The sequence below is a fragment of the Oryzias melastigma genome, linkage group LG22 (genome assembly GCF_002922805.2).
Source record: "Oryzias melastigma strain HK-1 linkage group LG22, ASM292280v2, whole genome shotgun sequence".
Lineage (NCBI taxonomy): Eukaryota > Metazoa > Chordata > Actinopteri > Beloniformes > Adrianichthyidae > Oryzias > Oryzias melastigma.
Genome location: NC_050533.1, coordinates 23853024 through 23879432, shown reverse-complemented (window position 1 = coordinate 23879432; position 26409 = coordinate 23853024). Strand labels below are relative to the sequence as shown.

At 40.6% G+C, this 26409-nt stretch overlaps 1 protein-coding gene and 1 long non-coding RNA gene across 6 annotated transcripts in view; one reads left to right on the top strand and one right to left on the bottom strand.

The window, feature by feature from the left end:
• Window positions 1–3131, bottom strand: part of LOC118598012 — a 16025-nt gene extending 12894 nt beyond the window's left edge. The window contains exons 1-2 of the long non-coding RNA XR_004947054.1: window positions 3001–3131; window positions 1093–1175 (exon numbers count right to left, since the gene is read on the bottom strand). This is a non-coding gene — a long non-coding RNA (uncharacterized LOC118598012). The remainder of the gene's footprint in view (window positions 1–1092; window positions 1176–3000) is intronic.
• LOC112151794 (neuronal PAS domain-containing protein 3) overlaps window positions 1–26409 on the top strand; it is a 263302-nt gene that overhangs the window by 159651 nt on the left and 77242 nt on the right. For all 5 annotated transcript variants that reach the window (XM_024280899.2, XM_024281058.2, XM_024280981.2 and 2 more), the window contains one exon: window positions 3062–3144. In XM_024280899.2, coding sequence (XP_024136667.1) covers window positions 3062–3144 — 83 coding nt within the window. The remainder of the gene's footprint in view (window positions 1–3061; window positions 3145–26409) is intronic.

Here is a 26409-nt window from a genome sequence, read left to right as displayed (position 1 = left end):
GTGACCCACCATGACACAACAATGGGCTCTCGGACTAGAGGGGGGGAACTCTTCCCTGCACAAATTTGCGCAGGCTTAGGAATTCTAGTGTTAAGCAATTTTACTACCAATTTTTTAGATCAACTTCAGCATTCCTTCACAGTTCTTTAACAAATTTCCAGTCTTTTAGCAAATTTAACATTTTGCAAATAGCTTTTGTATTTTCAGCAAATCCCCTCAATTAAAGTAAATTGTGTCACCATTTTCAGCAAAAAGCTTCAGCATCTTCAGTGACTACTTTCATCAAAATGCATTCACACGAGCATTATCACAGGTAATGCAACCTTTCTAGTTTGGTAATTGTTACATGCTCCCATTATAAAGACGCTTTCATAAATTGGATTTTTTTATTCTAAATTAGTCAAACAAAGGCATTTTTGAAACACAAAAAGCTGTTGTTGTTTTCTGTAGAATATGTAGAAAAATATGGAAATATGACAATAAACCAGAATAAATTATAGTGTAATCATCCACCTTCTTTTAACGCTTTTTAGGACAAAACATGAGCATCACCAAAAGAATCGACAATACCAGAGAGCTGGGAAACAAATTCTGGCAGGCGGAACGTACCTTGGCACAACACCGGCGTAGAAAGTTCTTCAGTGACGGCGAGTTTACAAAAGAATGTATGCTGAAAGTAGCTCACGGAGACATCACACAGGTCTGATGTTGACCTAAACTGATGATTAGTTAAAACAGTGTTTCAAATCTTGCTCTGTTAACTGTACAAATGACACTTGGTCATTAAAGTTGTATAAAACAACATTTTTCTGACTAAGTTTTATCACCACAATTGACCCCCAGTCTCATGTTGAGTTCCTAATTTTGCCCCCCCACTACAAAAACTTTGAGAACTCCTGATCTAACGGAAACACCTGCAGGGGCTTCATGTGCAGCGTGCACGGACCTGATGACCTGTCATGGTTTGCAGCGGCTGCTGGAAGCTCAGAGGCAGCAGACTGAATAAACTGAAACCTGACAAAAACCCAAACAAATGAACCCGAACGCCTCAATTCTGGACTGTAAAAAAGAAAGAAATGTGTTTAAACTCACAAGCAGAGACCATGATGAGGAGGGAAACCAAGCATGAAGGGGGGGGGTCTGCACCGGGCGCTAAGTCAGGTTGGTGCTCATACCTGTGCTTGAACAAAACATAATGTGTAGTTATTGTTTCAACTTATGAAAGTGTGCTTTCTATTGTTGTGTCACAAGTGATTCTCCTGCTCCTCTCCGTACGTTTATCAGCTCATAAAAGCTCAATCACACTCAGTGATTTCAGTAATCTTTGTATCAAAATGTTCAGCTCGTTCAGAACATTACTGCGTGTATTTTTGGTATTCATAAACATTATAGTTTTTAAAATATTGAACAAAATATGCCCTATAAGAAATAAATGAGAAAATCTTCAAATTTCAAATGTTTAAGTAGATTAACAACAGAAGTTTAACAATGTTCTTGAGCTAATATGTTTAATCCTTTAACGTATGTGTTTTAAAATTTGGAGTTTACATAATATTTTAAAAAACATGCTAACGTTTTTGGCAAAATTGTTTTTTACTGGGGTTTTTTAGGCTGATTTAGAGTTTAGCTTCTATTTTAGCAATATGCTAACAGTTTTGACTGATTTAGTTCACTGAAGAATTTAATGCTATTTTGGAGTTTAGCAAGTATTTAAGCAACAAACTAGCTTTTTTGGTTAATTTGTCATCTACTGAGATTTTTTGGGATAATTCGGAGTTTAGCTAATATTAACAAACACACTGAATATTTTTGCAAAACTGGCATTTATTAGGGATTTTTAAGCATTCTCACTACAAATTTTTCAGAAGGTGTTTCATAGTTCTTTAATGAAATTTCCAGTCTTTTAGCAAATTTAACATTTTGCAAATAGTTTTTGCATTTTCAGTAAATCCCCTCAGCAATTAAAGTAAATTGTGTCACCATTTTCAGCAAAAAGCTTCAGCATCTTCACTGACTACTTTCAGCAAAATGCATTCACACGAGCATTATCACAGGTAATCTAGGTTTTATTTCTATTGAACACTGAAGGCAGCCAGAGTGGAACAGAACAAAGGTATGAGATTGAACTTCTGCTCCATAAAACATTTGTTTTTCTGTTCTTTTGAAAGGATCTTATATATTTTAAAAGACAATCTGAAGGTTGTTCAGGAAAATGAGGCATGTCAATTCTCTTTCTGATCAAATCAATTATAATTTTGCTTATTAAAATATTTAATAGACATATATGCACATTTGAGTTTTTACAATCAAAGAACAAAAACTTCACTGAGAAGGCTTTTCCTCTAAACACTTTGGTCAATCTGCTTCTTAATATTGCATAAAAATGAATAAATAAATCATCTTTTTTATTGTTTCCTCTCTTTTTGCTCTTGAACGCCTCACCATGCTGTCCGGCGAGACACTCCTCTGCTTTTACAAACTTTACTCCCCAGTTCCATACATAGGAAAATATGAATAAAATAAAGGTATTTTGGGGGAATTGAAAGGGTTTCCAGAATCCTATATTTGGAAAGGTTTGAGGCTTTTCCTAAATATGGATGTGCTCAGCAGAGGCTTTACCAGGAACATGTCAGCCTGTTTCCCTTCAGCTCGCCCTGAAAACCTGAGTTGTTCTTTTCATTCAAACTATAACGATGTTTGTGGTAAAAGGAGTCTGTGAGAGGTGCTCCTTTGCAGACTGTAGACCGTGAGGAGCGGTCTGTGGGCTCTCGTCTCAAATGCTGACCTAACCTGCTGAACTACCTCACCAGAACTAACTCTTGGGTTAAGTGCAGTGAGTGCAGCTAACCGTGCTAACCTGTTGCACTAACGCTCACCTCACCGGCTCCTCTTGTCCTGTGCCATGTGTGTTTGTCACGCCAGGCTGTATAATTGTGTGTGTGTGAATCTGTGTTTGTGTGTGTGTGCAGCTTTGCTCGTATCAATGTGTCCGAGTCTCACCGGTCTTCTCCTGTCCTGTCCTGTGCTTTCTCTCTTCTCCTGTGTGCACGTTTGTGTTCAGCTATCGGTTCTCAGAGGAGGAGGAGTCCCAGCGCCGTTGCCTCAGAGATCTTCGAACCTCACCTGGGTAGCCACATTCTGCAGGTAGGAATGTTTCCAAGTGTCTAAAAGTGTCCGTCACGTGTGTCTGATGATGGATCAGGCGGGAACGCTGTATACTTGAAGAAGCTGTCCCAGAGATCTGGCTGCAGTAGAGCTTTAAGGTCACTCCTGCTGAAAGCAGGGGGGCGGCTGCTTCCTACAGGGGGAGGGAACACTGCAGTCATCCTCTCCATTCTTCTTCTGCTCATTCAGTTCATCCACAGACGGACTCAGAGAGTTTCTGCGGCTCAGTCTGCTGCAGATCTTCAGGAATAAGCTGTCGGCTAAAACTCTACCAAGAACTCTTTGTTTGGATCAACAGAAACCATCGCTTCTCAAAACAAGCATTTATAGACATTCTTCACTCTAAAGAGTTTAGAATTTATGTCCAGTTTAGTATCACATCAACAATGGTTTTAGAATCCCTGGTCTGTTTTATGTTAGAATTTAAAATTAATTAACTTCTAGCCTAAAGTCAAAGCCAGTGTAACATTTACAAATCATTTCTTAAATAGTTCTTTGCTTAATCTTTTTTCTTCCAAAAGTCTCAAATAATCTAGTAGAATGATGTCTACTGTATTTTATGGACTATTGAGGGAACTTAAAATCTGCAATGTTATAGTCCAGAAATCTACTGCAAACAAGGTTGGAGGTTATGGTTATTATGCTAATGCAGCTAGCATGTAGCAGTGTTTGTGTGTGTGTGTGTTGGGGTGGGGGGTGGTGGGGGGGTTACTAACAAGGTTAGGAGTTAGCATAGTCACACTAACGTTAGTTTTAGCAGTATCAGTGTGTCTTTTCATCTGTTGCTAACAAGGTTGAGAGTTAGCTTAATAACAGTAACATTTATTTTAGCGGTATGAGTTTTTTGTTCATGTGTTGCTAACAAGGTTGAGAGTTAGCATAGTTACAGTAACATTTGTTTATTTTGGTGTTTAAGATGATTTTATATAGACTAGCTTTTTGCTGACGTTTTAACCTTTTATTTGTGATTTATTTGTCAGATCATGTTTTTTAGGGGTGTAACGTTTAATTGGCTTAAGCGATAAATCGATTTATTTTCTCACAATCCAACCAGATCAATCCGTTTGAAGTATATTGTCAATCAAATTGATCCTAAACGTTATAAAGTAGTATTAAAATGAAAGAAATTGATCTTTGAAAAATTCTGTTTGGATTGAGACATTCTAGGTAAAAATGACCGAGAGCATCACAGCGGACAACACACATGTGATGCAGCAAAACCACTCTCCATATTGAAGACCCAGCATACACTACATAAAACTAACCTGTCAATCATAGATCCAACCCACACTTTTGCCGCTCTGTCCAGCTCCACTACCCCCGCCCCCTTTTTTCATTTTTCAAATCTGGGCTGAGGGTGGAGTCAGCCTCCAGCTGCCCTGTTTGGGTCCCTTTAATAGTTATCTTTGTGAGTTATTCCAGCACCTCCTCAGTTTTGTTAAACCAGTAAAGATGTGAATGTAACCAACTTTTTAAAACCCTTTTCTTTTCATGGAAGAGTTTGCCGCCCTTTCACTCTGCTCTAATTAATTTTCTCTCTCTGTTTCATGTTTCTAAATCTCCTAAATGTTATAGCACATCCCAAACTCCGTCAAAGGCCTTTTTCACCCAGAATGAGGATTTTACAGCAATTTGTTTGAATTATTTCGTAGTTTTTGCCTTTGAGCTTTTCAGAAGCTAAATTACTCTACATAATGTACTTTCATATTATTAGCTGAGTGATTCCTCTTAATTCACTCTCCGATTTTTCACCAAAGACGACTTCAATTATTCCTAAACATCCAGTTGCTGCTAAGACGCAACTGAATTATTAAACGGAATTATGAAAGTATGATAATGTCTGGGTTATCGCTGCTGCCTCCCTCGGGTTTCTGTGTGTGTGTGTGGGTGGGGTGTGTAAATGTGTGTCTTGCAGTTTTAATCCTTGACATGCTCCACTCCTTATCTGTTTAACATACAGCCCAAAGGCTGAGCTTTTAACATCACAACCAGGCAGATGTGATGCCACAGCTGATAAAGTCTGGTAATCTGCTCGTGCGTGTTTGTTCGTATTCCCTCTTTGCAAGTGTGTTTACATTTCTTGCGCATGTTTAAATGTGTGCATCAAGGTTGTGTGTGTGTGTTTGCACCTCATATAATCGAGCATCAGTGGGTGTATGCTCAGGAAAAATCCCTTTTTTATCCCTTTATCACGTTCAAGAATACTGACAGAAAAGTTTTACTGATAAGAAAAAGTAATTACAACTAAAGCAGCGCTATAAATGTAATTTCATCAAATCAGCAGTGTTTCTGTCTGCACACGACCTCACTGGCTCCTCAGACCACGACAGCAGAAGAGCTCTGGCCAGAGCAGAAGTATGAGAATGGATTATTTCAGAGCATCAGAAGGTCCAAACTCTTCAGCAGATGATTCTCCCACAGTATGCTGACATCACAGATTCCAGCAAACAAGGCGTGTGCTAAATTAGCAACAGTTGGGAGGAAGATGAGACCTTTGGAAAAACAGCTTCTCTGGATCTCAGAAATGCTAATATTTCTCAGAACTGGTTAAAGATCATTTTGTTTTAGAAATACTGCACCTCTGAAAAGTGTAGACTTGATAAGCTCACGGATTTGTAGATTTTCAGGGTGCTACAAGCCCTCTTCAGGTCAGGTAGGTTTACTGAGATCTCTATGGGGTCAGTGGGGCTCTGAAACCAGGACCACTGACATGGACTGAGCCAAATCCTACAAAAGCTGAAGGCAGCATCTTCTTGAAGCTGGTAAACAGAGAAAGTATTATGGTGCATTCACACCTAATACAGCAGGCATGTCACATTTGCATCTGCCGCCTCTCTTTTGACGCCTGTCAAATTTACTGCTTAACGCCTGGACGCCCCTGCCGCGGAGCAACCACCAAAGTTGTTCTGGAATTCATTTGTTGCCATATCATGGAAAACATAGATGATGCTGAGCGAGTAGCTTGTGTTTATATGGTTTTGTGCCTGGATTATGTCTGTTTTGAACGTTGCTTCCGTCTGTCTGGTCCAGTCTGAGCATCTCTCAAGTGAGGATAAATAAAAATCCAAATCAGGGGATCAATTGCAGCCATTGCGGCGCGGGCAGCCAACCTCCACGGTGCCCAGGAACCGACAGCCAGTGCCGTGGTGCATTCTAGCTCTGTTGGACCCTGGGTGGCGGCGCTTGCTATGTTGTCTTACGGGGAGCTAGCTTGCCTCGTGGGAGTGATCACTCCAGCTCCAGCAGCTTTGTGGCAGGCTGGCGACCTGTCCAGAGTGTATCCTGCTTTCGCCGACAGTAACCGGGACCACCTCTGTCAATCCTGCAACACCAGTGGGTTTAGAAAATGGACTGAAGTTCACAACAAAAATCCTCCATCACGCCGCCATGTTGAATCTCTGCTTCTACCCTTTGATCTAGTCACAAAAACGTCATGTGCCCATACCTGAGTCCCTGATTGGTTTATGCACTCGCCGCACATGATGCCCAAATTGCGCCGCGTCGCATCTTACCGCATCTTTACATTGACTTGACATTGAAACTTGACGCCTCTGCCGCGCCTACCCCATTCGGTGTGAATCCATCATTAGAAGAACAAAGACTTCCTGGTAGATGCTGTGCTGACCCGATCAGGCTGAGTGTACCAAAACCAGATGACACGAATCCTTTCCAACAGCTTGGACTCTGACCCTCTCCTCTCTTTCTCCACCCTGATTCCTAAAGGAAAACGACAATTACAAACATGGTAGTTGATCAGAGATCCGTTGGAGTTCGCTTTGAGTGTGACAGTGGAAGTCCATGTCCAGGATCCATCTGTGTGTGGGGCGTCCTTAGGATCTTCTTTAATTTACTTCAACTTTTCAACCGTCAACACGATCAATATAATTCCAGCAGATTTTGAAGGAGGAAAGCGGCACCAGTTAATTGTAGTTGAAAAAATGAATCTCAGCTTTGAGTTTGTTTTTCCTCCAATTCCTTCCTTTTTTCCATATAAGTCAATAAGAACGGCATGTCGTTTGCTGACAGCACAAACCAAAGCAGAGGATTAGCGAACGCAGACGTCATCGTGGTGCATCCCTTGAAACTGCTGACTCAAACTGATTTATGAGACACTTTGTGAGTGGCGGGAGGCGAAAATGAAAAAGCAGTCTTCATTGGCTCTGTCTCTTTAATTATGTCACAGAATGAGAGGTGATAAAGAAGAAAATGGAAACGCCGTTCTAAGGATTCCTTTTTCATTTTATTTAAGAGCCGAGTAATGCAGTTACATTGTGAAAATGGAAAAGTATTTCTGTTTATGTATTTTAATTTTCAAATTTGATATTTCTTGTTGAATTTTGGTACAAAATTATGAAAGAACTTTTTGAAAATAAAATGCAATTTTCTTTATTATTTTAATTAAGGTACAAAATGAGCGGTGTTGAAGAAAAAAAGAAAAAGCCATTCTGATAATTGCTTTTTAATTTCATTTAAGAGACAGGTAATGCAGGTACATCGTGAAAATGAAAAAGCATTTCCAATTTGGACTTTTATTTTGAATTATGAGTCACAAACGCTTCCATACTTCAGTGGTGACCCTTTTAGCCCTCCACTCTATGGTTTAGGAGATGATGTTTGGAACAGCTATTAGTTCTGTGGTCTTCTATAAATACAGGTCATCTAGAAGAGTAGGGGGCTTTTATTCATTAATTTATTGACTTCAAATAATGTTTTTAAGTTTTTGTGATCATCATAAAACATACATTTATTTTGCATTCATTCATCATTTGTCTGTTTTAGCCAAATTACTGAAACAGACATCTCTTATTGATATTTCCCTGGAGGTGGATGCATCGTTCTGATGTCTGACTTTAGTTTGATGGATGCATTTTCAAGGTCATCATCCTCTTGTTGAAGAGCATCAGAGCATCACTAAGCAGTAGATGGTCCACATCCAGCCCGGCCCCCTGGGAGAGGAGTGTGGGAAGATAAAAGCTGCTCATCCGAGTGCGCTGTGTCCGAACTGCCGTCACTCTGGACTCCTGAAGCTCCTGCCACCACAGACGCATCTGTTCTTCATTTCTTCAACGCTCCTGCTATAAACCGCAGACAGTCGCTGTCGCCTTGACGACCGGCTTCCCTCTTCCTTCCGCCTCCGTGCACATCATGTTGTCATGCATGAGTGTTAACACCGGGCTGGAACAAGATGAGCTGCTGTGCGTTCACCCACACCGCGCTGAGCAGAGTGCGTGTTAACACGGTGTCTCCATCCTGCAGCTCCAGAGACGACGCGTCCCCTAACATCTTGTTATAATCCCCGGAGAATCGCTATGACAACGATACCAGGCGGATCCAAAGGCAGATTAAATCTGGTGTTCAGATGCGAAGTGGCATAAAAGATGAGAAGCTGCTCTCACCTGGAAGAGGGAGGACATAAACCACCCCCCCAGGAGGCATGGGGGGGGCTCTGCTTTAGAATGCATCCTATGTTTTGACTGTACTGTTTAAGTAAGAGCTACTTCTTCATTTAAGAGATGACTGAAGTTTTAAAGGACAAAGTCACAAAAATCCCAAAGCACTGAATTCCCTCCGAACCCCCCAGGACCATGTTTTCCTCTTTCCTTCTTCCTCTCAAGACATTTTAGTGCCCGATGTGCAAATATCATGCTCAAAAGTGTTTACAGAATCGACAATGGCTTTGAATCTTTAACTGTGTCACCATGGTTACCGTACAACACATGTATAAATACAACCCCTACTCACAAACTTTAACACCCACAGGTGTGATCAAATTTTATATTTTATTTCATTTTTATATTTGATCATATTTTATAGAATTTCCCTGCAGGGATAAGTAAAGTTGATCTCGAATAACACAAGCATTCTGTGCATTTGGTTGGAAAAGTGTCAAAATCAAAAATATGTGTTGCAATAAAAGATGAAAAAATGCTCAAGAGGAAATTACATCACAAAGGGGCGGGGCTTAAAACTTTTTATTGCAAAAAAAGAGTTTAGATAAAGCAAATTGGAATAATATTTGTGTTTTGCGCTGGTCCTCTCTCTGCGCATGTGCAGTCGGGCCCCTCCCAACAAACTTCCTCCTTTCCAGAGTCTCTTCTCGTTCAGCACAGCTGCTCTCCTCACTACTGACAACACTCCACCAACATGAATTTAAGCTCAGGTTTGACGGCGACCTCCTGCTTATGAAAGCCCAAAGGATCACTGGATCAGACGTAAGCCTCAGTCACACTGTCTGCGGGTGATGATGGACACACCTGTACAGAACATGAAGTTTAAGGTCATTGAGAAACCCAGTGAGCCTGTAGACCACGTGTGTCAAGGTCACGACCTGAGGGGCGTTTTGGAATTTGGCCCCTTGTTCAAAAATCACATTTCGCCTATAGGGCGCCATGCAGCCCAGAGCCAGGGGCTGTGCACAGATGTCTGTCGACGGTCTCGGCTGAAAGGTCTTTACGTCAATTTGAGTTTCAGTTTTACAAAATTTTTGGTCAGTTGAGAATTATTCTCTTTATGTGTAATATATGTATGCATTTAATATGTAATATGTATATATCAGATGCAACTATTCTATAAATCTTACACAATAGTGCATGTTTTTGCGAGATGCACATGCCAACTTTGGCTTTCCACGACCATTTCAAGGATATCCACGTCTGTCGGACGGACTTTTCACGCATGTACCACCGATGTATCACTTTTATATCATGTTTATGGGGCACATAACACATTAAAACGACGTAATTGACGCACAAATCACTAATGAATTAAACAACACTCTTATCACACACATTTATTAATTGTGTAACTGGAATCTATACCGAGTGGGGACCCGTGTGCCAGGCCAAATTATTATTTAATTGTATTATATTCTGTCCAGACATGATAACATAGCAGCAGCTCATTAAACTGACCACTAAAACAACAAGAAGCAGGAGAAACCCTTGATTCCTGCAGGGGATTTGAAAATAGCTCCTGAACCCGTGTCTTTCCAGCTCTGGGATCTTCTGTTCTCATGTTTGACATCTGAAAGCGAATTGTCATTTTTCCAGGAAAAAGAAACGTGATAAAAACATGAATATTTTATAAGTAAAGTGTTTGACACGTTACAGGAAATGCTGGAAAACCCAAAATATTAGAGAATTCAGATTTATAAAAATATTCTCAAAATAATTAACAAGTTAATTTAACATTAGACAGATACTCTTACTAAGAATTGAAGCTTTTGGACTCCATGTTTCACTTCATTCTAAACATTTCAGTTTAAATTTCCAATCTGATCGTCTTTTGATCGATTTTCAAAGCGTTTCCTGTGTTTTGTTTTTTGATTCTGCCATTTTTGGCCAAAAACCCAAAACTTGTTGTCTAGGACATAGTTTCTGTAGAGCGGCAGAAGCTGATTAGAAATTCAACTCTGAGTCGTGTCTGTTGGCACAGGACAATCACACCCCCTCTTCCTGTCAGCTATGACTGAGTCCACACCATGTCCCACTAACTTACAACAGGTGTGACAGATATATATCAGTTATCCAGCTGTACAGTTTTGATCCAGATTCCAGCTCAGACCAGGAAAACAAAGATTATTTGTTTGCAAGTGGATCCCTCAGAATGGAGCAAACTTTCTGTGTTTGCTCCATTTCCAACTTTTTAATCTCCTCCTGATTCACAACAATTTGAATATAAAAATACTCAAACATTTGTTTTGAGGTTAATTTTCTCTTTATGTCCTTCCTCATCAGAAAAATGACACAAGAACATCAGGGAGGGACTTTAATCAAGTAATTCATGAATAAAATCATTTAAAGTTGCTGCGCTGAAGTCATGAGTGGAACTCCCATGATCCCGTCTGTTCTACATACAGACGTTCTGACACTACAAGGAGCATAGAAACCTCTACATCTGTTTATGCTCCAAATGTTCTCCCTACATCTCATTTTCGGAAAATGTTTTGTTTTTTTCGTACCGCGAAATGCGACAACGGCGGTTTTTAAATGAATTCAGTCCAGCTTGTGTGTGCTGTGTGCGGTTGTGTGTCTGCAGCTGTGAGTCAGTGCGTGTTCGCCTGTGCGTGCTTTGCCTTTTCCGCCGCACAAGGACGGCTAACGTGTTGGCAGCAAATTGGCCTCATTAATCTCCAGCTTAATTGATTGTGAGAAGTTTGAGGATGACATTTTAAGAAAGCCTGGCGGACAAAACGCGGCCCTGATTGATTTAGCTAAAACGCAGCGCTAATGAATGCCAGCTAGTCACTTAGGTGGTGGAGACCAGACACTAATATCAGAGAGATTAGGCCAGAGAGGTTGATAAGGCTTAATGAAGAGGGAGAAGGAGCAGTCATTAAACAGGATGTAAAGCTCCACGGTCTCCTGTCAGGTCGGAGATGCTGTGTGCATCTATCTGAGGGAATACACCACTGAAGATTGTATTTCTGTCTTCATGTCTTTATTACTCAGAGATATCAGCATTTTAAGCACACGTGTCAAAGTCAGGACCCGGGGGCCGGATCCGGCCCTCCGGGTGATTCATTCCGACCCTCAAGATCATTTTATTTCATTGTTAATAATGGTCCATATTATCTTAAACTTCTAACTGTCATAATTTCTACAAAATATATTTTTATGGAGAGTAAAATATTAAAAGTTATTTAAGGTTTAAGTTGATTTATTGTATTCCTGCCTTTTTGTTATTTATTTTTATGTTAAAAAGTTATGGTTATAAAGGTTTAAAAATTGCCATTCTGATAGATTTTTTGGCTATTTTGGAATTTACTAAGATTGTTTGGGCAATTTTAGTGTTTAGATATTATTTCAGCTACATGTTAGCTGTTTTGGCGAATTTAGGCTTTTTTTAGACTATTTTGGATTCAAGATAATATTTTAGCTACTCGCTAGCTGTTTGGGCTAATTTAGGTTTTTTTCAGTTTTTCTAGGCTATTTTGAAGCTAAGCTATTTTTTCAGCTACATGCTTGCTGTTTTGGCTAAACTATTTTTTTTTTTAGTTTTTGTTTTTTAGGCTAATTTGGTATTTAGCTAATATTTTAGCTGACTAGCAGCTTCAGCGTTTTCAGCAATCAATTTCAGCATCTTCAGCTACTAGTGATAGCATTTTCAGCTGCCAAATTCAGCTTACAGCATTCACACTAGCATTATCACAGGTAATGCTATTTATCTAGTTCATAATTATGATTAAAAGTCATGGTTTTAAAGTTTTAAAAATTTAGTTTTGAGTGTTCAATAAATGTTTATCCTGTTCGTGACCTAAGGTGTGGTTTGGATTCGTAGTTTATCGAGCAGCCTGTTGTGTTAGGAGGTAAGATCCTCATTGTTCGATGCCTATGTTCTATCTCGTTCCTCGTTCCTGATCTGATCATCCAGATCTCTGGGAGGCTCCTCTGGCCTCCTGACTGGAGTGAAAAAACTCACCACCAGAGCCAACCAGTGGACTCTCCTTCCTCCTTCAGATAATCCTGTTCCTGCTGCACACGGTAAAAGAAAAAGTAATCAATCAACAAAAAGCTTCCGAATGTCTTAGTAGAATTGTTGCATCAACAGAGATGAAGTGAGGAGACACACAAACCCACAGATAATCCAAAGTTACTCCACTACAACAGCACAATCTATTCAAAGACATAAAACCAGCTAAACTACAACAAATTTGAAAAGCTGCGACTTTGTGTCCGACGAAACCCTTCAGGAACGTTTGTGGGAGCTCAGATCTCCGGGCGCTGTCAGACCCACGACTCCCTGTGGGAGCAGATGGGAGTTGTCTGTGCCGTCACTGCTCCACGCCGATGATCAAAGATGACAGCAGCACACAGATGTGACACCATTTCCTGTCTGCCTGTCAATCAAGCTGTCAGCCAATGAGTGCCACCAAAGCTAGAACCTGAAGACGGAGAAAAGTCCAAATGACAGAGCTGATCTGTGACTGAATGAAGCCGTCACTTTAAAATGTATTCTATGAACAGAGGAAAACAAACACAAGAAAGAAGCAGGAGACAGTGTGGACCTTCAGTGTTCATCTCCATTTGTTTGTAGAGGATCAAATCACAACCACAAAAGCTCATTGTGCGGTTGTGTGTTCCTGTGTTGCCCTGGGATGGACTGCAGAAGTTGTCTGGGATGAACTCTACCTTTGTACTAGGGCGGGGTATCAAATCGATTCGGATTTTTTTTTTTTTTTTCGATTCTTCAATTCAGTTTTTAGTTTACACATTTGTTTAGAAATACATTTAAATCTATGTGAATATATTTACATTAATCTGATCCAGTTCACATCCTGTAAATGTATCAGTGAAATAATGAGATTGTTAATATCATCCAGTGTTACATGGATTCTCTAAAGGAGAAGTTCTAACTACAATGTTCAGATCATTAACATTGGAAACATTGTTCTGCTTCTCCTGGAGGACGTTTCAGTTTGACCACTAGGTGGCGATCACACTATAGTATTACACCTTATTCAAGAAAAAGAAGAAAGTATGAGGAAAAAACGTACTTTAGACCACAAATGGTTACTTTAAAAAATATTTCCTTCAAAGAGTTAGGGAAATTCAGACCTGTGAGTTTATAAAGATGTTCATTTAGTCAGCAATGTATGGTTAATTTGACCGAGCGTTAGCATTAGCCATCCTACTGGAAATTCCATTAAACGTTAGCATCAAGCTAGCGGACTTTAGCTTTATGTGCTAAATCCATTTATATTTGTTATGAATTGATTATTGATCTATAAAGCTTGAATCAATTCAAATCGATTAATCGATTTTATTAACCCAGCCCTACTTTGTACGACAGTAGCTGGGTAGGAAACCCCATGAGCCCAAAAAGGGAGTTCAGCAGGTTTGGAGAATGGATGAATGGAAATGTTCGTGCTGTAACTGTAGCTAAATAAATCCATCAAACTCTCAACCTGAGACAAAAGTCTTGACGCAGAGCTTTTATTTTCACTATAGATAAAAAAGAACTTTCCATTAGGCGGCTCTGAATCCTCCATTCCTGCAAGTTCTTCCACCTCTTTGATCTTTGTACGGATGCTAACATGAAAAATGACACCGCCCTTGACCAACCATCACATATGCTTGCGTGAACCTGCCCAGTTTCTCTTTCTGACGGCGAGTTGTAGCGAGCTTTGTCATAGGGAGCTCCACTGTATCGAGAGCCGCAGAAGACCGCTAGCAAGCTCCACTGTATTGAGCTACCAAGCTCTTCAGTAGAGAGCTAGCGAACTCTGCTCTAGAGACCTATCTAGCTCCAGAGTATCAAGCTAGCAAGCTCTGAGATCCACCGAACGGCTGGCTAGCATAGCGAGTCAACCCACTGAGTGTCCGTCGACGTGGGCAAACACAGGTGGGGCCACCACAGAAATTGCGGACAAACCCAATTGGGACCCACATTTTCTACCCACTTTTAAACCACATGGGGCCACTTGGCCTTGCTGGCTGGGATGCAGCCCTCTCAGAGACACAAAAACAGGAAAATATAATAACAAATAACAGCGCTAGCAGCAAAAACTGTTCATAGATGGAACTCATCCTGTGGTCCTCCTATGACTGAGCAGTTTAATCTGTTTCAACTCTTCAGGAGTTGCAAACAGAAACAGTTTCTGACTCCTGCAGCCGTTTAATCAAGTGAGCTTTCAAGCATCTGTTAACTACGACAGCTTGATGAACAAATTGCATCAACAAGGTTTATCATGGAGGAAAAAACTAATTTGAGAAAAAGTAAGTAAAACACATCCATCTGGCAGTGATTCTGATTTTACAGAAAAGCATCAAACACAACCTGTCATAAAACCCCACAAGCAGATAAAGTTCCAGGAGAAAGTTGACAAATTGTCTTGAAATCCAATTCCTCCAATTTCCTACCAGGGTCAATAAAGTTTTATTTTTTTCTCTGTGACGGAAACATGGTTTTATTTAAGAGGTTTTCACTTAGAATGGCAGAAAGGAATTGACTTCTGAAACATTTTGATTTATATATCACAGGGGAACTGAAAGGGAAAACTAGGGAGAATTTGGATTTTCTTTGGACCTTCAGTTGTGTTAAACCAGGGGTCCCCAACCTACGGCCCGTGGGCCGGATCAGGCCCGCTTCCACATTTGGCCCCCCCACACACTACTTTTTATTCCACCCTTCACCAGTCTGAACTATGATGAAAGAGGATAGACTATTTATTGGTTCAATTGTGTGACTCCTGTAAAGGATTCACACTATAGTGATTCACTTTTTCTTCTGTGTGTTTTTTTGGACGTCTATAGCTCTTCAGCTCTGTAAGCTATTTAGCTCATTCATCTATTAAAATATTCAGCTCTTTTTATGCTAGCTTTTTCAAATGTTTTGACATTTGGAAAGGATTTCTAGCCTATTTTAGAGTTTAGCTAATACTTTAGCCACAGGCAAGCTCTTTTGACTTATTCAGACTCTTTTCAGTTTTACAGGCTAATAATTGAGTTTAGCAAATATTTTAGCCTTATGTCAGCTGTTTTGGCTAAATTAGAAATTTTACCAGTTTTTAAGGTTAATTTAGCTAATATTTCAGCTACTTTACATGTTTTGGCTAATTTAGAATTCTTGTCAGTTCTTCATTCTGATTTGACATTTCATTAATATTTTAGCTAGCTATCAGCTAATGCTTTTTCAGCTATTATCTTCTGCCATTTCAGCTATCAACTTCAGCGTTTTCAGCTTTTAGCACTAGCATCTTTAGCGGCCACATTCCACTTACAGCAGTCATACTAGCATTATCGCAGATAATGCTAGATATGTAGTTTTAAAATGTTTTAGTATTATTTTTTTCAATGAACATTACAGAAATTGATTATTTTAAATGTGGCTATGTGTGACTTTCTGGAAAATCTTAAATGTTTACGTTTAGGCTGTGATTGTTACACTTTTTCTGTTAGCCCACAAACTGACCCCGAGCCCACATCAGAGAAGAAAACAGTTATGTGGCCCTCACAAGAGAAAGTCTGGGGATCCCTGTTTTAAACCACAGAATTTTCTGGAGCATCACTGTTCCTGCATTTGTCTATAGACATAGAACGTATGCCGGCGAGTAAACTGCAGTTATTTTACTAAAATTTAGTCAAATCTGGGATGGAAACTGCTGGATCACATATTCATGACGGATCCAAGTATTCAGATGTTTGACAAGCCTTAGGAGATCTGTTTCTCTCCTTATCTCTGTCAGGTTGTTAAACTTCAGAGCCTCAGATGTTTTATTTAGATCTGCATATTCAAAAATGAATAGGAGAACACACTCACACAGACACACACAACATGGGTTTCATGCAGGTTTGGTCTGCCCGCATGAACAGATGACTCCAGAGGCCTGCCGTGACCCAGCAGCGGCAACACTAAAGGTCACGGCGGTGAGCGCCAAGCCTCACATCTTGATTACCCACAATCCCCTTGTTTGACTTCCTGTGAGGTCTGACAGGGTCATCAGCAGTGGGAGCAACTGTGGAGTGATGGACTGAGAGGGCTGGCCCACAGAGGAGCACTGGCAGCGGAAAATAGGATGAAAAAAAGATGAGTCTTTTCATTTATGCAGTCAATAGGCAGAGCCTTGTCTCCATTTCTAATTGCTTGATTCTTGCTGGCTGCTCTGGCCCTTCAAACAAACACACTTCTCATGCTGGAGGAAGCGGCGCCGCGTCTTCTGGGACGGCGGCGTTGCAAGACTTTTTCTGGGGTTGTCTGAATACCATTTGTATAATTGTAAATGACAGAGGAAATGGCCCACAAGCAGCCATTGTCTTGACAGGTTTGGGGGTGGAGGGTACAGTACAGAGGGGAGGTTAGTCATGATTGCTGTCAATCAAAAAGTCCAGGGAGAGAGAAGCACCGAGGCAGGAGGACGGAGCTGAACTTTGACACCCTGCTCTGGCTGACGTGATGTCAATGTCAAACGCAGAGAACCAACAACCTTGAGAGGCGAGTGGAATTACAACCGACAAACTGCAGAGGGAGGGAGACGAAACCACAGAAGAGGAAGGAAAGAAATCAGAGGAGACAAAACCAGGAGAGGAAGAACCAGAAGAGAAGCCAGGAGAGGAACTAGGAGATGAACCAGGAGTCAAGGCAGGAGATGAATACTTGCAGAAGCCAGGGGAGGAACCAGAGGAGAAGAAACAAGGAGAGGAACCAGAAGAGAAACCAGAGGAGAAACCGAGAAAACAACCAGGGGAGAAGCCAGGAGAGTAACCAGTATCAGGAGAGTAACCAGTAAAGTTACCAGGAAAGAAGTCAGGAGAAAAAACCAGAGGAGAATCTGGGAAAACAACCAGGAGATAAACCAGGAAAAGAACCAGAAAAGAAACCAGAGAAAAAACCAGGAAAGCAGCCAGGAAAGAAACCAGTAGAGATGCCAGGAGATGAACCAGAGGAGAATCTGGGAAAAAAAAACCAGGAGAGGAACGTCTCAGAAGGAAAGAATCAGGATGTTTCAGGATCGTCTCTTCTTTTACTTGAAGCGTTGATCTCTTCATGATTTTGGTTTTGGTCATTTGTTTGTGAAGTATCTCCTTTGTGTTTGTTCATCTTCATGCTCTGGTGGTTCTGCTGGGCTCTCTGTCAGCGGGGCAGCAGCTGGTGAGGGCAGCCCCAGAGGGAGGGTGTTACTGCTTCACTTCCACCACAAACTGTTGCCTGTGAAAGTGTGTCCATGTTATAGAAAGCAGGTGTCTGTTTCAGGCTAATCGGGTCAGAAACATCCGGGTTCTTTTATCCCCTGAACCCAGATCTCCTGGATCCTGATCATTTTGATTCTTTTAATCTGGTAGATTTTGGAATCCTCCTCAGATTTTTCTCTGTCTCTTGCTTTCTTGTTTTTCTCCTCAATCCTCCATGAAAACCTCGATGATCAGTGAACGAGTTGGTAAAGCATGAACCTGCTAACTGCAGGTTACCGTCTTCCCCCGTCGTGTCTTTTACATCTTAGCAGTAGCAGCCTGTTTGTTCGCCTGCATTTCCTCCCTCTGCCTCAGAGACTTCTGGTGTTGTCTGTCTGCAGAACCCTGCATGTCTGTTTCTCCACAGAGTGGTGTCAAACACCACCTCTGGCTCTCCATCTGCTGCTGCTGAAGGCGGCTGCTCTCCTCTCGAGCGCGTGCCGCTAAAGCAAATTGGCTGGTTAGAGTAAAGAGCTGGAGGAGTCAAACAACTTTAGCCAGCGATTGAAGATGTTTGTGTCAAACAATGTGATTTTATTCATGCGGGGAGATGTCTGCCGGAGTACCATCTTAAAGATACCGATATTAAACATTCCTGTTTTTAACTGGAACTGAATAAAACCGATCATTTCAAGCATGTCTGCGTTGGTTAGGAGCTGGCCCATCAACATTTTTTTTTGTTTCAACTAAAAAATACAAAAATCAAACTATAGACAGCATGAATAAAGCGGTTTTGCAACACTTTGTTAGTCATGTGTTACATATCAGTTCAAAGTTGATTTGAAAAACTGCATCAGAATCTGCATTAACCACGTAAACGGCTGAAGGAAACCGTAGAGTGGGTTATTTAGATGTGGCTGGCAACTTCTCCACTGCTAAAAGGTTAAAGTAGAAGTGCTTTTACTTTGAAAACATCAGAAAGTTTGGCATAGTTGCAGTGCAAAGTTAATGCTGCAGTAAAAAGAACATATTCTAGTCAACAAGCAGTCAGACTGGACTCTGACAATGATTCCATCTTCAGAAGCAGACGATAGGTGTAGACTCTGTCAGGTAAATCTAGGATCTTGTGAATTGTGCGGCTCGGTCTCCTCTTTGAGCTGAAGCTCTTGGACACCAGCAGTAGACTAACGTAAAGAAGACGGCGGGTTGTTTTCCGAGTGTTCTCCGTGTCCAGAACCCCATAAAGGTTCCCACAGAGCTCGAGAAGTGCCATTCTGGCTGAGCTTCAGAAGTGTCAGCCGTGTTTGTTGGAGTTTGTTGTCCTGCCGAGCACAGCAATGACACACAACATTAAAATGTCATGAACCCACAAACATGACTTTCATTCCAGATTGATGGCTGTTAGCGACAATCTGTGCCGCTGACCGGCAGAGCGCCAGAGGAAATTCTGCTGGTTAAAGAAGGAAAGGATGAAGGCGTATTCACAGACGGAGAGTGTAGCATCATCAGCAGGGTCTGTAAATACTGGAACTACAAAATGAAGAAGACAGATTTAGGATTAGAACTTTAGTTGATCCCTAACGGGAGAATTAATTTGTTAACCTTACCTACAAAAAAACAGAATATCACTAATATTATACTCAACAAAGTTGCAATATCCATGAGGAAGGACCTCCTGCAGAGGATGAGGAGGATTGTCCATAATGCATTCCAGTTTCTGTAACATCTTCCTCTCACCCACCACAGTCACAGACTCTAGAGGACATCTCTGAGAGATGCCAGATGGTCCTCAGTGTTCAGAGAAGCAGGTAAACGAGGTAGTCAGGGTTTGACACCAGGAGCAGTTCAATATGTTTGTGGGAGAAAAATGGATAAGTTATCCTAAGAGTTTGATAGAAGTGTTATGCAGGAAAGAGATTGACGGAACAAATGGAAGTTGAAGGTTTGATGCTGGAAGATGGTGTAGGATCTCCAATCTTTAACATTAAAAAGGCAATTTGTGCTCGTTTTCTAAAGATCAAAACCTAGAAGGAGCCACATAGTCTTACTTTAAACTTTAAAAAAATTTGGATCTGCATTCATGACCTTCTTTTTTTAATAATAAATATGAATTTTGTCTATTTTTTGGCACAAACAAAAGCAAAAATGTAAAAAGAACCTAGAATCTCTCAAAATGTGTTTTTCTTTTTTTTTTCTTCTTATTTTCAAAATAAAAGATGCTTTGTGCCAAACAGGATCATCTCAGTGCAGCTCTGAACACCTAGTAATCAATGTTAATGCTGCATAAGATAATATGTGCTTTTAACTCATAAAAGATCAAACTTTTTACCAAAGTTTTTCTTTGCATATAAAATCTGTTCATTCTGGAGGTAGAGTTGATCAAACAAGACGTCTTCAGGTCAACAGGATGTAAAAACCTACATAGTTTATCATCTGTGTGAACCTCATACAATATTTTATAAATCTAAAATAAATAAATGCTAATTAAGTAATCCTTAAGTTAAAGAATTTCTATGTTATTTTCCCTTTGATTTATTTTTGTTCTTCTTCCCCTCTTTGTCCTCAGCAGTCTTACTCTGCTGGGTTTTGTTATTTTAGTTTGGATCTTGGTAGTCTTAGTTTGCAGACATTGTTTATTTGTTTTCTTTAGATAGTTTTGGTTAGGGGGAGCTGCTGACTCTGACGGTCGACATGGCTGGATCAGCATCTCCATGAATTATTTTATGTTTGACTAAGGAGCCACCATGGAGAGATAAAAGAGACACATGTGGATCTGGAGCCGCAGGTTGAAGACTCCTGGTCTAGATGCAGAAATGAGAGATTCCAGAGAGAAATGGGAGGTTTCTTATTTCCTGCCAAACATTGGCGTGAAACCACACAGGGCCCGCCTCAGGGGATATATCTGTGAACTCCATTTTACAGGGCATTGTCTGTCATGATGGTGACTCAGAGCTCTCTACGATTTTGATCCAACCTTTTATTAAAATGACTAAATTCCAGTTGAGTATTTTGGTCATTTTCTTCTCATCACCAAACATGCAGAGGTCAGCAGAGGCTTCCTCACATCTGTCAAATGTTGCGATCAAATGTTCAAACATTGGATGTGAGATCACATATTTTTATTGAGGCGTCTGATTGGTCAGTTTACAACTTGAATAACTACATAAAAATATAATATTCAGAGATAAGATATCAGATCAAGAATGTTTACTCTGACTAATAGAATGACTGAGTAACAGCTGTCTATTTCTCTACAGAATGGCATTTTGGCTTCTTGGAGCCAGCAGGTACTTCCTGTTTAGAACGCCACATGGGTGGGGTCACCCATTCCCCTTTGTTTTCTCCAGAGCTCACATCAGAAGCTAGATGTCTTTGGGGTTCTGTAATCTGGTTTGGATCATATATTTCTCCTTTCTTCAGGTTTCCTGCTGTTCTTGAGCTGAAACACAAGCAGCAGTTGACGTGGAAGTGTTCATCACAGGAAATATCAGACATAATATCCTCACAGATCTGCTGGTTAATTGTGGCGGCGGCTGACTGTATGAATCGCTGATTGCTAATGAAGCACGGACAGGAAGTTGGCGTTTCCACGGGAACCTGGAGAGCTGCTGCAGGACTGTGGAACGTCGTGTAAAGTCCGTTGACCTTCCCTCATCCTCCTGTGAGCAGGACAAATATTTAAAGTAGATGTCTTGTGCTGGACCGCCTCCAACTTCCCGGCGCTCGGATGTGTGCGAGTTCATCAGACGCTCGTCTCTTTGGCTGTCTGTTGCTGAGAAAACAAAGCTGCCTCTCTTTTCCCTCCATCGCTCTCCATTTGTGTTTCTCCTTTCCTGTGTTCTCCCCACTTCATTTCCTGCCCTGCTCCGTCTCTCTCTGTCAGCCGCTAATAATAACACATGAAGGCAGTTCTGCTAAATGAAGACAAATGCTGTCCGCTGCTTTGCAGTCATAATCTCTCTCCTCCTTCTTCCCTCCATGCTCCCTCCGTCCTTGTCCGGCCCCCCCATCCCTTCCTCCCCCCGTTCAGCTGCAGGGCAGCATGTCTATATAAACACCAGACACGGATGTCCTTGTACAACTCTTTAAAGCCGACATATCGATATGTTTCTGCCCAGATCCACGCTTTACAGACATTTTCACACATCTTTCAATGACGGAAACATTTTTATTTTGTGTTCCACTGAACCCTTTTCATCTGTTTTGAAAATGATTGGAGGTTGTGCTCTTTGCCCCTTATTTTTGGCTTGTGAGCTCAGCTGGGGGCGGGTGGTGATGTTGGGTGGGGGGGTTAGAAAAGGATGACAGGGTGCAGTTTGTGCGGGTCCATCTGTTTCATAAAATCTGACATAAAGTGAGACCAAATAAACCTCCAGAAGGCCAACAAACACAGCCTGTAAACACAGCACATGTTCTGAAGAGGAAGCTCCTCCTCCGGCATTACGACTGTCATGCTGTTGGAGGGCCGGGGTGTGGACGGGGGCTATTTGTGTTATTTTATCCTCATGAAACAGAGCTCCTGAGCCTCTGCATCTGTGTCAGAAAGCGATTGGTCACGTTCAGCTGAGAAAACTTGTGGGTCAAGCCCCAAACTTAGCTCTGCTGTTCATCCCCCAATCGCAGGAAAAGAGGAGGAAACTGACGTCCCCACAGAGAAAGGTTTAATACCGAGAACTATTGGTGCAAAAGTAAAATCATCTTAAAATGCAATTCTCAGAACTTCTTTTTCCATGTTTGTGTTTCCATATTTTACCTTCTGATGACATGCAGGAAGCAGAACCACAGCAGATTTCCTGATGTTGAGGTGAAACAGGATTCAGGATGACGCTCTGGGGTCAGAGTTCAGTGTGTTTGTGGAGGAGAAATGAAGGAGTTATCCAGTCTGAAAGCATTCAAACACAACACTAAACTCCTTCAGGTCAGCCCACCTGGACTGACTCAAAGAACTCCACTCAAGGAAAACATCCTCACTGCTGTTATGTGTTTTGTCTGGACGGTCTTTTAACATCTTTAAACTTTTTTTAATTAATAACTTTCAAAGATTCAAAGATTCAAAGACTTTTATTGTAACTGTCAGGAACAGTTAAATTGTGGGGAGTCCACCAGCAGCAATGCACAGCACAATAAAAAAATATAAAAAAGAAGTTAAAAATAAGAACAAAATAAATAAGTAGAATAAAGTAAAAGATATAACGTATTTAACAGTAATAATAATATGAAACTGTACAGAGGTAGGGCAAAAAGAGAAGTATACAACATGATTGCAGCATTGTGATAAATATTATTTAAAGTGAGGTGTGCAGTTGTGCAAAATTGGCAGTATTTCAGATTGTTCATTGGATGTTGTTCAGCATCCGTATGGACCAGGGGAAAAAGCTGTTTGTGAGTCTGGAGGTATGTGACCTGATTGACCTGTAGCGGCGTCCTGATGGCAGCAAGTCAAACAGGTGGTGGGCGGGGTGGGTTGGGTCCTTCAGGATTGTAGATGTTCTTTTTTGGCAGCGGGATCTTGATAGGGTTGCAAGGGGGGGCAGGGGGCAGCCGATGATTTTCTGTGCTGTGTTGATGACCCTCTGCACAGCCTTTCTGTCCAGTGATGTGGAGCCTGGGTACCACACATTTATTTGCTCATTTTAGTTTGACACAGAATGGTGAAAAAAAGAAGAGATAAAACACTAAAAATAAAGAACCAGTTAACAAAAAGTTAACACTCTGTCTATTGACTGACAGTCTTGTCGACTGCTTGGACATTACTGGATTTTCTGCACTATAAGATACATTTAGAGTCTTATTATTTTTTTTAATAACAGTGGGTCTTAAAATCTGGAGAGTCTGGTACAAGGATTCAATTTGGCTGTGCTCACTGATGTGAAAGCAGTTTCCAGAAGTACACGGCGCTCTGTCAAAATGTGTTTGTTGGGTCTATGCTAACAAAGCTAACATGTAGCGGTGTTAGTTACAGCTTTTTACACGTGTAACTAACAAGGTTAGGAGTTTTAGTCACAGTGACATTTATTTTAGCGGTATCAGTCTGTTTTTTTATGTTGCAAACAAGGTTCGGAGTTACAGGTGTTGTGAATACGCTAAAGTTGCTAACTTTTCTAGCGTGGATATTGCATAGAAACAAATTTGTCAAAACAGATGGTATATCTGAAATATTAGCTTAACTTCAAAATAGCCTAAAAAATGTTAGTAAATGCCAAAATAGTCCAAAAAGCTAGCAGAATGCCAATTTTTAAAACTGTAAAACCGTGACTTTTTAACATAATTATGAACTAGATATATAAAATTACCTTTGATAATGCTAGTGTGAATGCTGTAAGCTGACTTTGGTGGCTGAAGATGCTGAAAACACTGAAGTTGATACCTAAAAATGCTGACGTTGATAGCTGAAAATGCTGAAGCTGATAGCTGAAAACGCTGAAGTTAATAGTTGAAAATGCTGACGTTGATAGCTGTAAATGCTGAATTTGGTTAAATGAAAATGCTGACGTTGATAGCTGAAAATGCTGAAGCTGATAGCTGAAAACGCTGAAGTTAATAGTTGAAAATGCTGACGTTGATAGCTGAAAATGCTGAATTTGGTTAAATGAAAATGCTGACGTTGATAGCTGAAAATGCTGAAGTTGATAGCTGAAAACGCTGAAGTTGATAGCTGAAAATGCTGACGTTGATAGCTGAAAACGCTGACGTTGATAGCTGAAAATGCTGAAGTTGGTAAATGAAAATGCTGACGTTGATAGGTGAAAATGCTAAAATTGATAGCGGAAAATGCTGACGTTGATACCTGAAAATGCTGAAGTTATTAAATGAAAATGCTGACGTTGATACCTGAAAATGCTGAAGTTGATAGCGGAAAATGCTGAAGTTGGTAAATGAAAATGCTGACGTATATAGGTGAAAATTCTGAAGTTGATAGCTGAAAATGCTGACGTTGATACCTGAAAATGCTGACGTTGATAGCTGAAAATGCTGACGTTGATAGCTGGAAATGCTGAAGTTGATAGCTGAAAACGCTAAAGTTGGTAAATGAAAATGCTGACGTTGATAGGTGAAAATGCTGAAGTTGATAGCTGAAAATGCTGACGTTGATACCTGAAAATGCTGACGTTGATACCTGAAAATGCTGACGTTGATAGCTGAAAATGCTGACGTTGATACCTGAAAATGCTGACGTTGATAGCTGAAAATGCTGACGTTGATAGCTGAAAATTCTGACGTTGATAGCTGAAAATGCTGAAGTTGGTAAATGAAAATGCTGGAGTTGATTGTTGAAAATGCTGAAGTTGATAGCTGAAAATGCTGAATGTGGTAACTGAAAATGCTGACGTTGATACCTGAAAATGCTGACGTTGATAGCTGAAAATGCTGAAGTTGATAGCTGAAAACGCTGAAGTTGGTAAATGAAAATGCTGATGTTGATAGCTGAAAATGCTGACGTTGACAACCTGCTAAAATATTTTCTAAATGCCAAATTAGCCTAAAAACATTTTTAAAACTTTAAAACTGTAACTTTTTAACATAATTATGAATAATAAATTGGCAGTAATATTATTCCAGAATATATCATCTTAAATCTTAAATAACTTTCAATATTTTACAAGTTAGAAATGAGCACAAGATAACATCAGACCATTAAAAACAATAAAATAAAATGATCTGGAGGGCCGGATCCGGCCCCTGGGCCTTGACTTTGACACATGTGGTTTACAGAAATGCTGACAAATCCTGATGTTTCTGGTTTCCTTCTTCTGCTGCTTCTGTCTGTGGTGTCAAACCGTGCAGCAGAACACAAATGAAACCAGGCAGTAAAACCATTTTAAATTCAATGTCTGACAGATATTTGGAATCCAGCAGGAATACTCTGACTGCATAGTTCAGGTGGACGTCTGTCGTCCTGTTCTCTAAATCTAAACTGCTCTGCTGCTTCTTTCAGGGTTTTTTCTGCTTAGTAACTTTTGATTTTTTTATCAATAAGTTTTGAAAATTCAGATTTTCATTGAAACGTTATATTCATGAGTGTTTTAAAAAAAACTGCAGTTTCCGCACATCTATATAACAGGAGTTATTCAGTATCCTTACGTATGTTTTCTAGTATAAATACGTCTCTGTTATAATGCGAGTGACTGAACAAAGATCATGAAGTGCTGATGTTGACCCAGAGAGTTAAAGTGACTGAAGAAAAGAGAGGACGGAGCTCCCTCATCAGTCATAATCTGGAGCTCGTGTCACGGCACAATAACAGTTTTCCTTTCTCCCATCTGTGCTTGAACCCCTCATTAGCCCCGTTCACAGGTGCAAATGCTCGCCGCCGTCTGGTTTCTCCAAACATCGGTCCTCACATTCAACAGCAGCCTTCACTGCTTCACCATTCAGAGTTTTTATTCCTGATTTCAGCAATCCTCTCTTCTCTGTATTATATTTAAAATAAAAGTTTTTCTTTTCCTCAACGCCGTATGTGGGGCAAAACATGAGAAAAGTGTGAATCGTCTGCTTGAGAGAGTGTGTAGTGAAAGTTTTACCGCGTTAAAACATCTCAAAGGATTCCATCTATCTTTCTTCCAAAGCTGATGAATCCCTTTGGGGGTCATGAGGTTGCTGGAGCCTGTCCCAATGACTGCTGGGTGAAGGTGTT